The sequence below is a fragment of the Artemia franciscana genome, unplaced genomic scaffold (assembly GCF_032884065.1).
Source record: "Artemia franciscana unplaced genomic scaffold, ASM3288406v1 PGA_scaffold_38, whole genome shotgun sequence".
NCBI classification, from domain to species: Eukaryota; Metazoa; Arthropoda; class Branchiopoda; order Anostraca; family Artemiidae; genus Artemia; species Artemia franciscana.
Genome location: NW_027062676.1, coordinates 1483673 through 1500180, shown reverse-complemented (window position 1 = coordinate 1500180; position 16508 = coordinate 1483673). Strand labels below are relative to the sequence as shown.

The 16508-nt window shown below is 34.7% G+C and overlaps 1 protein-coding gene across 1 annotated transcript in view; it reads right to left on the bottom strand.

The window, feature by feature from the left end:
- Positions 1-14481, bottom strand: part of LOC136041811 (malonate--CoA ligase ACSF3, mitochondrial-like) — a 41941-nt gene extending 27460 nt beyond the window's left edge. The window contains exons 1-3 of the mRNA XM_065726574.1: positions 14380-14481; positions 9025-9115; positions 4447-4701 (exon numbers count right to left, since the gene is read on the bottom strand). Of these exons, the coding sequence (XP_065582646.1) occupies positions 4447-4701; positions 9025-9070 (301 nt within the window). The 5' untranslated portion in view covers positions 9071-9115; positions 14380-14481. The remainder of the gene's footprint in view (positions 1-4446; positions 4702-9024; positions 9116-14379) is intronic.
- Positions 14482-16508: the final 2027 nt, after the last annotated feature.

Sequence of the window (16508 nt, the reverse complement as noted above, 5' to 3'; positions counted from 1 at the left end):
AGATGAAAACATCAAAAAAAAGAAGAAAAAAAAAAAATTTCAACAACAAACGTGTTCCCTGTTTCCCCCGGTGTCCCCGTTGTAGTTGTGTCCCTGTGTCCCGGTCGTCATTTATATTCCCTGTGTCCCGGTCGTCATTTGTATCCCGGTGTACCGGTCTGTATATACATTCGTTTTTTAGTTTTGTTTTTCTCCTTTATTTTTTTCCTTTTTTTTTCTTTTTTAGTTTATTTAGATTTTTAGATTTTTTAGTTTTTTTATTAGTTTTTAGTTTTTTTTTCTTTTTAGTTTTTTTGTAGTTTTTACCTTCTTTTTAGTTTTGTTAATTTTTTTTTACTTATGTCCTGGTCGTCATTTATACTCCCTATGTCCCGGTGCTTTGTCCTGGTCGTCATTTATACTCCCTGTGTCCCGGTGCTTTGTTGATTGCTAATCGAACATTCCTTTTGTCCTGGTCGCTTTCTCTTTGAGTGTCGTCATTTATTAGTTTTTTCCTTTTTTTCTTTTTAGTTTTTTATTGGTTTTTACCTTTATTTTAGCTTATTTTTCAGTTTTTTCCTTTTTTTTAGTTTTTTTTTATTTTTTATTTTTTTTAGTTTTTTACCTTTTTTTAGTTTTTTAGCTTTTTTACTTTTTTTATTAGTTTTTAGTTTTTTTTTGTAGTTTTTGCCTTTTTTTAGTTTTTTCAGTTTTTTTTTTAGTTTTTTATTGGTTTTTACCTTTATAGTTTTTTTAGTTTTTTAGCTTTTTTATTTTTTTTATTAGTTTTTAGTTTTTTTTGTAGTTTTTGCCTTTTTTTAGTTTTTTCAGTTTTGACGTCACCTGATCCAGTTTTTTCAGGTGACGTCACCTGACACATCCATCCACACATCCACAGACAGACAACTTATTTTTATATAGATAGATATATGGTATATATTATACATTATATATTATATATTAATATATATATATATATATATAATATATTATATATATATATATATATATGGGGCAACAGCTAGCGAGAAGGAAAGAGTTAAAGAAAGATTCACAAAACATTTTGAGAATGTGCAAAACCGTCATAGAGTTACAGGAAAAGATATAGAAAAGGGTGGTACAGTTTGCGTCACTTTTGATTTGAAGGAAGACTTATTTTGAAAGGATGAACTAGAGACAGTACTAAAAGGATAAAAAAAAATAATACGGCCTCAGGTGCTGATAGTGAGGCAAACGAGTTTTTTATATATGGTGGTTGTAAGTGTAGAAATAGGTTACAAAATTATAATATTTCATTAAAATATTTGATTATAAATATGATTTTTGAAAAAAGGGAAGTACCCAGCTATTTTAGGAAAGTCCCTCCATGAGAAAGGTGATAAGAGTGAGTGTGGTAATTATAGAGGCATTAGCCTGATTTCTGTAGGAAGCAAATTACTTAGTATGACGATAATTTTTAGACATAGAGATGCTATAGACATGCTTCAAGAGATGAACAGAGTAGTTTTAGGAAGGCTAGAGGATTTTTCGACTAAATTTTCACTCTTAGATTAATATTTGAGAAGTGTCTGAGTTTTCAAGACACCTTTAGTCCTTACAGATGAGCAAGCGTTTAATTCAGCTGACAGAAGAGCTTTAGCAAAGGTCTTATCCTAAGTACGGTATACCTTAAAAATACATTCAAGTGATTAGTACTATTTACAGGAATAACACAGCTGCGTTAAGTTAGGAAATTAGGTTAGAAGCAAACATTAAATCAGGAGTTAAGCAGGGTTGTATTCTATCCCCATTTAATTAGATCATTTTGTTGGACTTTGTCCTAAGGAGCACAGCAAAGACAATGAGAGAACACGGAATCAAATAGGGAAAAAAACTCTCCTAGATTTAGATCATGGTGATGATTTAAGAATCCTAGATGAAAATGTTAGCAAAGTAAATAGACTTTTAGAGACTTTCCGAGTTAAGGGTGCAAGAATAGGTTTGAAAATTAATTTCAAGAAGACTAAGCCGCTAAGACTAGAAATAAGTAATGGTGGTGAATAGGTGATGTTGGGTTACGGGAAGACCGATCAAGTGGACAGATTCTCACAGTTGAAAAAAGTTTGGAAGAATAGGAAGATAAGTCTGCTAACCAAAATTAGAATATTGGAAGCTACAATATATGGTCAGGTATGGTTTTGAAGCGTCGGCACTCCAAAAAAACCGAGGAGGATTTGCTAGATGCTTTCCAGAGAAATTGCTTAAGGATCGGTTCGTTTATCTGACTGACTGACCGTATTTCAAACAGTAAGCTGTAAGAAAAATGTGGTTCAATCCCGCTTCTTAGGGCTATAATTAGAGAAAGAATGAGATGGCTAGTACGCATTTGCTTGGGTTCTTCAACTATACCATGTTCAGCAAGTATTAAATGGTTGGGTCTCTCTTTTTCCACGTCACTTTCGTCTACTTGCTCCGCTATTACGTCCAGCGTGCTGAAAAGTATGCGGGTTGGATACGCGAAATGGATACGCGTTGGATTTGTGCCCCTGCTGTTTTTTATCTTTCTGGTTTTGCTTTCCTCCTTCGCAAGAAGGATACAAAGAAAATACGCTCAGGATATTTTAAGTATTGCAAGTATTTGTTGCGTCTGCCTAGGTGATATCGGAATCAAACAGTCGTTTTCTAAATTTGATATCGTTGATGCGCCCTCTCGACTGAAACATTTATCTAAAGATATATCTCTTAAAACTCGGCAAATGATTGGTGTTTTTGACCCTCTTTGGCCATTTTTTGAATTGAGGTAATTCACTTACGTTGTATGTTGTTATGCTGTTATGTTGTCATGGTTTTTTTTTTCTTTTTTTTGTGTGTTTTTCTCCACAGCTTAGTGTATTTTGTGGGTTATAAATTAATTATTATTATTATTATTATTATTATCCCACGAATGAAGGATGACAGGTTCCCAAAGATTATCCTTGTCGGCCAACCGTCAAGGGCCAAACGAAAAGCAGGTCGTCCCCAAATAGCCTGTCGCAAGCAAAGATTTAAGGGAAAGTGTGTGTGTTTGTGTTATGTGTGTGTTTGAACGCTTGTTTTGAACTTGTAAAATTATGCTAAATACTCGTTTATATTTCAGGCTCAAATTTGAAATTCCAAAGAAAGCCCCATGTTTTTGTGAATTATTGTTAATCAATTTTTGTAGATTGCTAATTATAATAATGATAATTTATTTCTAACCCACTAATGTTAACATTATTAATTTTATTTCCACTAATGTTATTTCTAACACGAATACAAGAGAGAGATATAAAAAAAAAAGGTACGGATATTCACAACCATGACAAGGTTGGCAATTGACTTGTGTTAATATCCGACAGCCTTTTGCTCCCAATAGCAACTTTTCCAAAACAACATTTGTTCCAAATTTCAGTAATATTCTCCTATTACGGTACCAAGGCGGAAGAAAAAACAAAAATTTACAGAAACGGATATATTGAATACGAATAGATGAAAGATCATTTTTTTTCAAAAGTGAGTAAAACGCCAGAAGATATAAAATTTATTAATCACAAAAAAAAGAAATAATTTTCGCTGAGTTTTACGGTTATATTTCCCTCCATTACAAACAATCTTTGAGCAAACAATCCTAATCTTCAGTCTGGAGTCAGAAACTAGCTGTGAACGGAAAGAACGTAAATTAGTAGTAATGGTATTACGCAACCACTGAAAAAAAAAGACAGAAGATACAAACATTTTACAAGGAATGGGAGAGGAAGGAAAGGGCGATAAAACGAGTTAAAGGTACTGGCATTTATCAACGCTCGGGTAAAATCCAACACGTGTAATGCTTAACTTATGTGACCTACTGGTTTTGAAAGGCCAGGTTTAGGTTTACCTACAACTAAAAGATCATCAACATACAATAGGTGTGAAACGTTAGCTAAACCGTAAAAATAAATTACCGGTATATTCAGAAGTATTTGAGAAATTTCTAATTTAAATAAACTAGGAGACATAACTTCTCATTGTAGAGCTCCCTTTCAAAAAGGGATACGTTGATTAAAATCAAAATCAACTAAATGGTTTCTAAATATGTGTAGGAACACAACACCACAAGTGAGTTTTTAAGCAGGCTGTTATTTGGAATTTTATGGACAGAAGAGAAAACCAAATCAAACACCGAAAGCGCAAAAATCGTTCTCTAATAAATTATGAGAAACCGAGTTTTTCAAATTTTTTTTGTATCTTTCCTATGATTTTTCCGTTAGGTTTCAAATGAAAATTAGGCTTTAATACCAAGAAAATAAATACTTACTAATTCAACTCGGGCAACAGGGATCATGGAAAAGGATAAACGTCCCCTGTCATCCCACTGCATCAGCTAATTCTCAACTTTAACATTTAACACTCATTTGTGACAAAGGAAAACCAAAGAAAGCAATGGAGAAATTCCGAAATTCGTAGCAAAAGAACTCAATTCAATCAAACCTGTATTTCCGCCAAGCCAAATTCCAAACTGAGTAAAGACGTATCTTGCATCATTTGGTGTCAAAAAAGCAACATTTTTTCCTTGTCCTTTCGTAGACAGCAGGCTACTAATCTCATTCCCAAGGACAATGGAGACACTCCGAAGTTTGCCATATGCTACCTCTTCTCTGCAATCGTAAATAGCAATCTTTGCAGCCTCTGATTCATTAAATTGTCGTAGAATATGATTAGATCGTACAGACAAAGCCTTTAAGCCTGAAAAAAGGGGTTAAATTCACTGTATATTACTGTACCGTATACAAAACAAAAAGGAATTAACTGACAAATCGTTAAATATTTAATTATACTAATTTTAAACTTGTAGCATCTGATGACTTTGTAGCATCATCACATATTGACTGAAATTTAAAAAAGAAAGTCAATTCGCAAGCAAAAGGAAACAAAAAAAAACATGCTTGACCTACCCTATAAATAATAATGAAAGTTTCTCATAGACTTCGTGCTCCAATCCTTTCATGCTAAAGTCCCCCTAAAGCTAAAGGTGCTTAGCTGTCATTCGTATGAATCTAAATATCATATTTCAGTTTTTCTCTATTAGCTCTTCATTTTCAGATGAATTCACTTATCAACCAATGTATCTTCTATTCAAAAATTTGAAGCATGAATACTGTCTAAAAGCATTTGTTCTTGTATGTCTGCGCTTATTAGTCTTCTTATTATAACAACAAAATTAGAATAATATGAAATAATAACTATTATTTAAAACAACTATACTCATTCTAATTCTTTTTGGCTAAAAATACAGCCTGCCTATTGCTTTGTTTTATGAAACTAAAGTCATACTTTTAATAACGACAAGAAAGTGTACTGACTGAATCTGCTCTTATTGGATTATAACTAAATCTACGCTGCATAGGCAACGTGAGATGTTGCAGCAACGTTTGTTCGGCTTTGCCGAGCAAAGTACTGCGGGAGCAGCACTTTGGTTTTGTTTCCTCGCTTCGATTTAACGCTGAAATTGTTAATCTGTAAGGATCCTAAAATAAACAAGTCCCCTACATGTCTTACCACTGGAACTAAATTAGTCTTACCATCAAATACACTGGAAACAAATAATAGGTACATCAAATAGCAAAAGTTGCGAACCCCTCATTGCAGAAGATGATTATGAGCTAACAGCCGACTGTTGCTTAAAACTCCCCTATATGTCTCACAATTGATATCGGCCTATTTTTGGTTTCAGTTTGTACTTTTCTACCAAAAAATGGATGACATATACTTTGATCAGCTCATCAAGAGCTATCGATTGCCGTCAAAAAAAAGCTATCTGTCTTAGTTCAAAGTTTCTAACGTCATCAGTTAGAAAGGAGCAAAGGATAAACTCTAATTTCTTTAGCAATGAGAGAACTTTTAAAGTTTAAGAGGCACATCTGATACCATTTCTCTACCGCAATCATTATAAACTCAGATGAAATCACGAACAAAAATGGGTAGAAACAATATACAACAGCACTTTCGGACCCGTGGGAAAATGTCACTTTTTTGTTTCTGTAAATTTTTCTATTTATCACTCAAAGAAGATATATTGGCTGTGGGGCCGGGTAACTGCCGCTTATATTTAACACTTATAGATTTTAGTCCATCTTCAATTTGAAACTGATGCTTCCCTGCTTGCCTGCTACAGCAGAGCTTTCCACTCGAAAGCAGAAACATGGTTTGATGAAACGAAAGCTTGACTGCATAACTTCAGATAGTTCTCTCTGACATAGGCTATAAAACCCCACTTCACTTCACACACTATAAACTCTGGCTCAAGGACCAGGAAAAACCATCCTTTTTGGCCCCAGGCAAGAGTTCTGCAAAGCTTCCAAAATGCAGTCATATTCATCAATCCGGCCTAAGGTCCACACTTTCCGTAAAAACCGCAGAGGTTAGACCTTTACCACTTTCTAGGAATAAGCTGAAATCGGGGTGCAAAAAAAAAAAAAAAAAAAAAACGACAAAACCAAAGTGTTGCTATTGCAACACAAATAAAAACGTATTTAAAATTAAAACTATTATGAATAGATCTACTTCGTTTTGTTTTCTCTTTATACTTGCTGTTACTTTGTCGTTTGGTTTCTTCATTTTACCATCTTCGTTTTTATTATAGGACTACAGTAAGTGTAGTCCTAAGCCTATTTACGTGTTTCAAACTGTCGGTCTTGTTTGTCTTTTCTAATGGAAAAAAAATGAGTTCAAGCAGAAGAATCTATGTACATCATCCTAATATTTGTACTACATATGCAGGGAATACACATTAACAGAAAATAGAACAAACTGTTAGTGATATTGCTAAGAAAGCTTATCTTGAATATTATCTTGAATACTGTGGTGTAAAGCTTAGAGATCATGATAAAACCTGGACCCTCCATATTGTCTATAAAACTCGCACAGAGCATTTGTGTCAGTGGTCTACATGGGATGGAAACAGTCTGGAATTAAACGTACCAATGATTTGGAGAAAACCCGAAAATCACTTGAAGAATATTATTTCTGCTTAGTAAATGTTACTATAATCAATCAAAAAACCATAGCAAGTGATCCTATCCTGATTTAGACTCTTCGAGACACCTGATCCCTAAATTAGAAGCAGGGGAAGATACAGAATTAATATTCGGGAGGGAACCGATAAATTTTAGGCTCTCCTCATTGGTTTTCTTACCCCTCTAACCCAGTATTTAGTATAATTTTGACTTTCTGGGGGATGGGGATGCCCCTAAAACAACCCACGTCCATTTGATCAGTCTTTTGTGCTACTGAAGGAGAAAGTGATTATGAACAGATTTAATCAATTCCTGAAAATGTTAACCAAGATGAGGTTCTTGATCTTACCAGGGATAACTACCTATCAAAGAAGCTACTGAATTACTGGCTTCCAGGTTGATGGGAAAAACTTATTAGAACCAGGAACAAAAATTAATTTTTATCATACAGGATAAAAACAATATCTACAACTCTTTTCCTCTGAAGAAGAAAATCCAGTGTTTTGTCACTATTAGGAGATTCCTCTGAAAAGTATGTTTTCCTGAATATTTTCTGGATAGTTTACATTTAGTGGTTGACAACCCAAAGCAAAGTTTGGAACGTTTTCTTTCAAGCAAAAGAAACATATATGGTTCAATACCGATTACTCACTCAACGAAAATAAAAGCACAATGTTGCACCATAGATCTGGAAGTGTCCAGAACATTAACGGTTGGTATGTGTAGACTTGAAAGTAGTAAACCTTTTCCTTGACCAGCAAAGTGGTCATACCAAATATATTTGATTCTTGTACATAAGGGATAGCAGAAACAAAATATATCAGGGGTTTAGAAAAGAGTAGCCTAAGGCAGAAAGTATGGATATTGGAGAAAAGAATATCCCCTTATTCCCACATGAAAAAAATCTTTTCACTACATATCAAGCTGGGATTAAGGAAGCAGTTCATGAGGGCTCTTAATAAGACTGGATATATAGGTACAAAATAGGTCAACTGAGTACAAGAAAAATTAACGTAGGATAGTTTCATGGTGTACAAAATAAAACATAAGTAAGATACTGACTTCAAAACTTCAATTAATGAAGTTGAGAAAAAAGTCTAGACTTCCTTTATTTCCTGTATCCAACATTTTCTGGGCAAACACCTAACCAAAAAGAACAGGTCAAAAACACAACAGAATCAAATTAATCAATTTGACCAAAATCTCTTGCCTTAACTGGAAATCCAAGGCTGCTTTACAGAAACTCAGGGCATTAAATTCATATAAAAACGGTCATCTCCAAAAATCTTGGTCCCAAAACCACCATTGGCTGGTTTTGAACAATCAATCAATTGTTGATTTATCCATAATAAAAAGAAGTCTACTTTCATAAGCTCTGAAGGCTTACAACCGAACATAAATTTAGTGGGAACATAATGGAAGCTCTGTGTATACCAGAAATTTCACAATGGTTCAGCTTAGAAATTTACTTCCCTTATAGTGGCTTGGCTATTGATACACTGGAATATTAGCCAAAGGAAATTTGACGTCAGGCTTGTGCTGCTTAAATAACTGTCATATATTGAGGGAGTCTTCAAGAGCATTTCTTGCACACAGTTATACTTCTCTGATTCATGGAATTTACTACAATGCTATTATTTATGAGGAAAGAGTAATACTCTATCACTACCTCCCCCTGTTTGTATGAGTACATGTATATATCATTTATAGAGTGAAATAGGCCTACACAGTTGAAAAGTTCAACACAAATCAATGATTTCAAAATAGTTTCAGGTATAATAAATAGGGAATAAATAAATAATTGCAGCCTCTTAGGGTATAAACAGAAGAGAATATTAGTTGAAATTGTCTTGTTAGCTGTGTTGTAAGGTTTGTGGTGCTAATAAGAAATGTGTTGTTCTTTGTTTTTCTTTTCTTTTGCTTATTTTAATGTATTTTTTCAGCCCCTTGGACCAGTTTTTTACTTCTCGGGATGGCTGTTAAACTATAGCTGTTCTTTGTTTGTTATAGTAAATTACACAGCCTTTCTAAAAATAGATCTTATTAGACAAACCTTTTTGACGAAGAAAACCATGATATACTTTCTCCAGAAAGAGCATTTTCTAACTTTAAAATCAATAGCACACCTTTTGTATTCTTGTATCCTGAAAGAAACATTTATTGTCATAAACACACCATTATAATTTGTATGATTATCAAACAAAAGCACAAATGCCTGAACATTACCCAAGAAAACACACCCTACTTGTGAGTATTGAACAAGACTGCAAAATAAATTGTTCAAGTTCTTTTTAATTCCAGATAATAAAAAGCAGGGGTCTCCAAACTATGGCCCGCGGGCCATATCAGTTGTGTGTAACTGTATATTGTAGGGATAAAGGGCAAGTGGGGCTTCGTTGTATTATGTGCAGTTATGTGAGATAGAGCGTGGGGGTGAGTGAACTGAGGTGTTGAGAGGGTTTGATCGTTAATGACGTGTTTCGAGCAGTGTTGTCATTGGCTGTGTGGTGTGTGGTTAGGGTGCTTTCGCACTACGAGCAGAGCCGAGCGGAATGGAGCTCAGCGGCTACTGGCACTGATTTGTTTGTTTTTTTTTCTCTCATTTTTTATCCTTTCGGCCCGCATGAATATGGGAAATATATAATATGGCCCTTACATTGAAAAGTTTGGAGACCCCTGATAAAAAGGATATAAATCAAGTGGTTATCAAAGGATTCTCTGTGTGTTAAGTGCCATATAAAAAAAGGATAGAGAACTGCTAACAATAGACTTGATACTAAAACATGCTATACTATGATTCTAGCATTGTGAATAAAATCAAAAGATGATCAGAAATAGGGAAAGAACTAGTTCAGGATATTTTTTCACAACTAAGATAAGGTTAAAAAAAAAAGAAAGAATAGAAGCCAATGTGAATAAGGACCTGTTGATTGAATACTTATGCTATTACTAGCATTATTTGAAAAAAAAAACTGGCAAGTCATGTAGGTTCTCATTTTGGATGATGCATACATGTTTTTAGTTTATACAGGATTTCCCCTTAGGGCAGCCTGGAGTCAGGTTCTCAGGAAGCAGAGAAGCATAGTTAAAGCAGTGGACTTGTTTATTATGTACACTGTAAACATTTATTTATTTTGTTCATTAATAAATGAATAAGAAAATAGAGTAGAATTGTTAATAAAAAAAGTGGTGCATCTCCATGAATTGTTTTCACAGTCTAATCATATAGAATGTGACGCTATTTTATATATTGATAAGTGAAAATGGATTGATTAAAAAACAACTGGCAAGTCATTTAGGTTACAAAGTTTGGACAGTTCCTACACCTTTTCTAGTGTATACTGGACATCCCCTTTGGACAGCCTGAAGTCAGGCTCTTGGGTATTACAGGAGATTGGTTTAGATGGAGGGTTTATTTATTATGTATGTTAATCGTTTTCTTTCTTTATTTGTTCATTAATAAATCAAAACAAGATTTAAAATATTGTACACTGACAGCTAAAACAAAACATAAACTCAACTCAAACAGTCGAATGGGATGCATAATAGTTTACTGCTAATAGGCAAATACTAATCATTACTATGCATTGGCAAATATTGGTCATTGCTGCTTACATTTCCCTCCCCCTTTCCAGAATATTCAACATGTCCCTGGCCAAAAAGTCATTACCAAATGATTGGAGAACAGCAAATATTATACCAATTTTTAAGAAAGGCGACAAGGATAACCCAGGAAATTATCGACCAATAAGCCTAACCTCAGCCATTTGCAAGATTATGGAAGGTATCATTAACCATGCTCTTATAAATTATTTAGAAGAAAATACACTTATTAGCGATAGACAACATGGATTTCGCAGGGGCAGGCCAATCGACACCAACTTTATTCAATCATATGATCATGCAACTAAAATTTTGGATATGGGTAAACCGGTAGACATTATCTTACTGGACCAAGCCAAAGCCTTTGACAAAGTTGAACACTCATACCTGTTGCTGAAGCTTAGAGCTTATCAGGTGCATGAGGGTGTGATTGATTGGATTGGAGCATTCCTAACTGGCAGATCTCAACGTGTCATGATCTACACTGATAATGGCGATCCAGTTTTCTCCTCCACTTCCCCGGTTATAAGCGGCATCCCACAGGGAACCATCCTTGGGCCAACGTTGTTCAGCATATATATTAACGACTGTACAACTTATCTATGCAACCTTTTAACATTATATGCTGACGACTGTAAGCTCATTGGGCCTGCTGAAACTGAAGAAGAAAGAGCCTGCATTCAGCTGGACCTTGACAGGCTATCCTCTTGGTCATCAACTTGGGCCCTACAATTCAATGCAACAAAACGCAAGGTACTGCACTTAGGGCACAATAACCCCCACAATCCCTACCATATAGGGTGTGATCAGTTGGAAGCAGCTGCTGAGGAAAGAGACTTAGGCGTCATTGTGGACAAAGATTTGAAATTCCACAGCCACACTCAGGCTCAGGTTGCAAAAGCTAATCGAGCTCTCGGACTCATTAAGCGCTCTTTTGTAACCAGAAAGTCATGTGTGGTTATAAAACTTTATAAATCCCTTGTCCGTCCCCACCTTGAGTTTGGCTTGACTTTGGCCTTTCCCCAAAATAAAATGGACACAAGAGCCCTTGAAAGTGTCCAAAGGAGAGCAACCAAACTGGTCCGTGGCTTAAATAATGTCCCTTACCAGGATCGCCTAGGATCTTTGAGACTTCCAACCCTCACCTATCGAAGATATAGAGGAGATGTGATCATGGCACGCAAAATTTTCAAATCCGGTCACCTGAACCAGATCTTCACCCCCTCTTTGGCTAACAATTCAAGAGGTCACAGTCTTAAGCTTCACCTGCCTGGATGTCGGAGAAGGGAACGACGTGGTTTCTTTTCCATTCGGGTGGTCCCCCTCTGGAATAGCCTATCCGAGTCTACCATCCAAGCTGAGACACCCCACTCCTTCAAGGCTGGAGTCGACAGGGACTGGGAGAGGGCCGAGTGGAGGCTGGACTGGGAAGCTAAGCCAACATAATTACATCACTCACCACCAGCGAGAACTACAGGAGGATCTACCACCTTATCTCGCTGGCAAATGCGATTTAAGGTAATTTAAGGTAATTGATTGTCTGCCAGCTGTAGCTGTGGCTTTCAGCCACTGCTACACCATTTTGTTACAATACTATGCTACTATACTTGTAACTGTATTTTTTATACTATACTATACTGTTATACTATGCTATATTTGTATATTATACTATACTATATAGTAATAGTATACTATAGTAATAGTATATACTATAGTACACTATACTATACTAGATTTGTTATACTAGATTATACTAAACTATACTATATTTGTTACTGTTACTATACTAGTAAAAACATATTATTAAAATGATTGATAGTTTGATTAATTTGGTGTCTCACAATTGCAACTTTATTCAACACAAAAATTAAATTAATGCTTAGTTAACTGGAAAACTATCTTTTTTTTTATTTTAGCAGATTACATGTAAAGCAAGGAATTCTACATTTGGCTGTGTTAGGCCCATTTTGGGCTCAAAGCTGCAGGGCTCTTGCTGACCCTGTCACCAGCCTTACATATGGGGCACACCCATACACCTTCAAGTGTTTAATTCATCTTATTGAAAATGCCATCTTTTATGTCTGATTGTTAAAACAACAAGACACAGAGCCTTTCATCACATTGACTACACAGAACAACTTTGGAGCTTTTGCCTGGTACACAGCTTTTTGCAACACTCCTGTGCTGCTTTTTAAGGAGGTGCTGTTTTTTGCCATTTTTCCTGTGTTTTTATTGTTAAACAAGTTGGTATGGAAACATTTTGAGGTGGCAACATGGAAAACAAGGTTAGCAACCAAGGACTTTCACTAGAAATGGCTAGGTTTTAAGTAACATAGCATTCATTTGAAAATTTAAATCTTCAGTAATTAATCAGAGGTAGAGCTTACAGTCATGTGAACACTAGGTTCACTACCCAAGGTAGGAAAATCTTATCTTGACTTCAAGATTTCAATAATTTGTGGGTCTAGTTTAAGCTAAAAGTAGTCAGATAGGCTTACTACTCTAAATAAAATCATATTTTGATTTCATAATTTACACCTCTTCCCTTTTAATAGTCCTAAGTATGGCCCTAAATAATATATTTATTGAATATTTTTCATTTCTTGAACCATTGTGCATCTCTTTGTTAATGATGGTTTTATTCTTAACCAGGTCAATAGCACCATACTTTTCTAAATCATAAGAGCATTTGGGTAAATATACTTATGTTATTTAAAATGAAGTAAAACAGTAGACTTATCAGAAAGAAACACTGTAGGCTAATAACAAAGTAGTAGGACTGCTCTATTCTCAAACCAACACTCTTTACTGGCATAACATTTGCTACTCTAGAAATGTGCCCTGTTCTAGATCCCCCCTAGTGGCAACTCATATAGCCTAATGTAAATACAAACTAACAGAAGACATTACTAATGAAAGTCTTCCTTAAAACACCCAGTATGTTTATACTAATCTAATTTTCATGCCTCTTTCCATTGTTTTTTAATCATTTTAATTAATATATTTATACAATTGACCTGGATAAATTTGGAGAAGATTCCATTATTTACAAGTGGGTAATATGAACACAATAATTGATTGTGGGTTGAAATGGAAGGCCCTACCACTCTTTTACCTTAAAATTACCTTAAAATTACCTTAAATCGCATTGTCCAGCAAAATAAGGATTAAATCCTGTAGAATTGCTGGTTAGTGATGATGATGGTTGCACATCTCAATGGCATTGCACTCAGTTCACCACAGCTTTGATGACTATTCCCCACCAGTGGCTCTTTTAAAGGCAGCAGTACTGGGGTAGTGACTGCTTCTTTGGTGAGAGAATTCCACAAACTCACTATTCTGTAAGTGAAGAAGTTATTGTGTAGTCTATTGGCAGCTCTCTTTTGATATAGTTTCTGACTATGCCCCCTAGTTCTGGCAGACTGGTCAAGTTTAAATAGCTTATTTAATGGAGAGTTATAACTCAGGAGCTTATGCGTAATAATAATAGCCTATAATAATAGTATAGGCTACTATAAATTTTAATCATAATAATAAATAATAATAATAAATCTTGTTAGTAAACATTACCATTTCCTTCAGAAAACAACAGCACAGACAAGAATGGTACAAAAGTTTAAGGGCTGAAAACAGGCAGATTTACTGTTACAATTTTCTCTTCATGAGCTCTATAGGCCTAGGTTGAAATGTTAGTCTTTTGTAATAAACGTAGGTCTGCGTCTAGGCTAAATCATATTTCATAATCTTAAATGTTGAGGTCCTTATCCTACTGAGCAATTAAATTTCTTAAACAAAATAATCTTACTCTTTTAGGCCAACGCGAGACTGTTAAAGGTATATTTCTCATCTATGTTCTTTTTTCACTTGTTTTGATTTCAAATTAAGAGAAAAAAAGCGTCGTCTAAAATCCCTTCATACTAGATGTCACTTATATATGATTTTATCCTAGGTGCCTATCATATCCAAATTTGACACAGAGCATCTATATGGACAAAAAAAAGCGATTATGAAGTTATATTTTATTTGTGTTCAATTTGTAAAATGTTGCCATCATCTCGGAATCGTCCTATCTTTTGACAACAATTAAATAAACAAAAAAAGACAAGTTTGTCGACTGAATGTGAGGAGCAACATTAAAACTTAAAACGAGCAGAAATTATTACGTATATAAGGGGGTTCTCACCCCTTGTCAATGCCTCGCTTTTTATGCTAAAGTTAGGATTTTGTTCCAATTCTTGAAGAATGACTCCTGAATAACAAAGGCCATTTAATTAGTAGATATAGCTCTTTTAAAAGTACTAAAAAACTAGAGTAAAGAGCGAGGTATTGACGAGGGGGAGACCCCCTCGTATGCGTGATAGTTTCTGCTTGTTTTAAGTTTTAATGTTGCTCCTTACTTTCATTTAAACAAACTTATTTTTTTATTTCATTCCTGATCTTTTTAAATAATGCTGGGAAATCTAGCTCCCCTCCTTAGAAAATTCCCTTCCCTCATGAAAAATTGCTCTATGGAAAGATGCTTCAACGTAACCCTTAACCCCCTACCAAAAAATTTCCCCTAAAAACGTCTATATACTTCCCAATAACCAATACTTATATGTAAACTATGGGGTAAGTTCATAACTTGCAGCCGTTCTCCCAGGGACTGTGGGGGGTTAAGTCATCCTTAAAAATATAGTTATTAGATTTTCGACTATGCTAAACAAAACGGCCATCTTAAAGTTTTGATCGTGTGAATTTGGGGAAAAATGAGCCTGGGAGGGGGACTAGATGCCCTCCAATATTTTTGGCACTTAAAAGGGCGCTAGAGCTTTTGATTTCCGATCAAGTGAGTCCTCTCCCGAGCTCCTACGATCCCTGGTTTGATATAATCATCCCTTGAAAAAAAAATTACAAATAAACACGCATCTATGATTGTTCCTCTGGCAAAAAATGCAAAATTCCACATTTTTGTACATAAGAGCTTGAAACCTCTACAATAGGATTCTTTGGTATACTGAATCTAATGGGATGGTTTTCATTAAGATCATTTGATGCTCTGAGGTTATTTCCCCACTTTTTCAAAAATTAGGCAAATTTCCCCAGGCTCGTGACTTTTGATGAATATTATTAAATTTCATGAGTTTTACATGTTTTGAATAAGCATCAAAATTCGATTCTTTTGATTTATCTATTGTTTCAATGATTATATTCCTTAGAGTTTCGCTTATAATGGAGCCTTATTGCCCCTTACTTGCAGTTCGTCACCACGAACTATTTGAAAAAATATCCATTGCTTTCCATGTCGACATAGAAATTATAAATTCACATAACAAAATTCAAATATTTAAGTTGGATTGATAATATTTTTTTTGTTAAATGATGGTTTGTTTCTGCTCTAGAATGGTTAGGTGCATTAGAACAAAGTAGTTAATTGAATAAGAGTTATCAGTGGATAATATTCAATTTAAAGGGTTTTGTAGCTTAAAAATGGAAATTAGTGTCAAAAAATTTGCTTTGTTTTGAGTTCCATGTCAACATAAGAAAAAGCACAATCAAACACTAAATATGAGGAGCTCGACAGTCGGTTGACTTTGTAAGGCCAATTCAAATGTGGCCTTTCTTGTGGATTGCATATTTTAGCAGCCATTTTGGAGAAGAAGGCAGCAAGATCATAACACAAAATCAGACACTTCAGTGATAAACAACAATTTTCTGGAAATACTTCTTCTTTTGTAAGGTTGCTTTCTTTGTAGGGATTCTGTTAAAAACGAGGCCTCTTGCAATAATAAAAATGACTAAAAAAAACTTAAAATTCAGATCCAAAGAAATACGGATGTAATATATTATTTTTTCACAACAACAATCATCATTTACTTTAGTTTTTAATGTGTACTAAACAACCTATTTTAGAGGCCCCATTTTTAAAACTTAAAAATTTAAGTTTATTGGGGC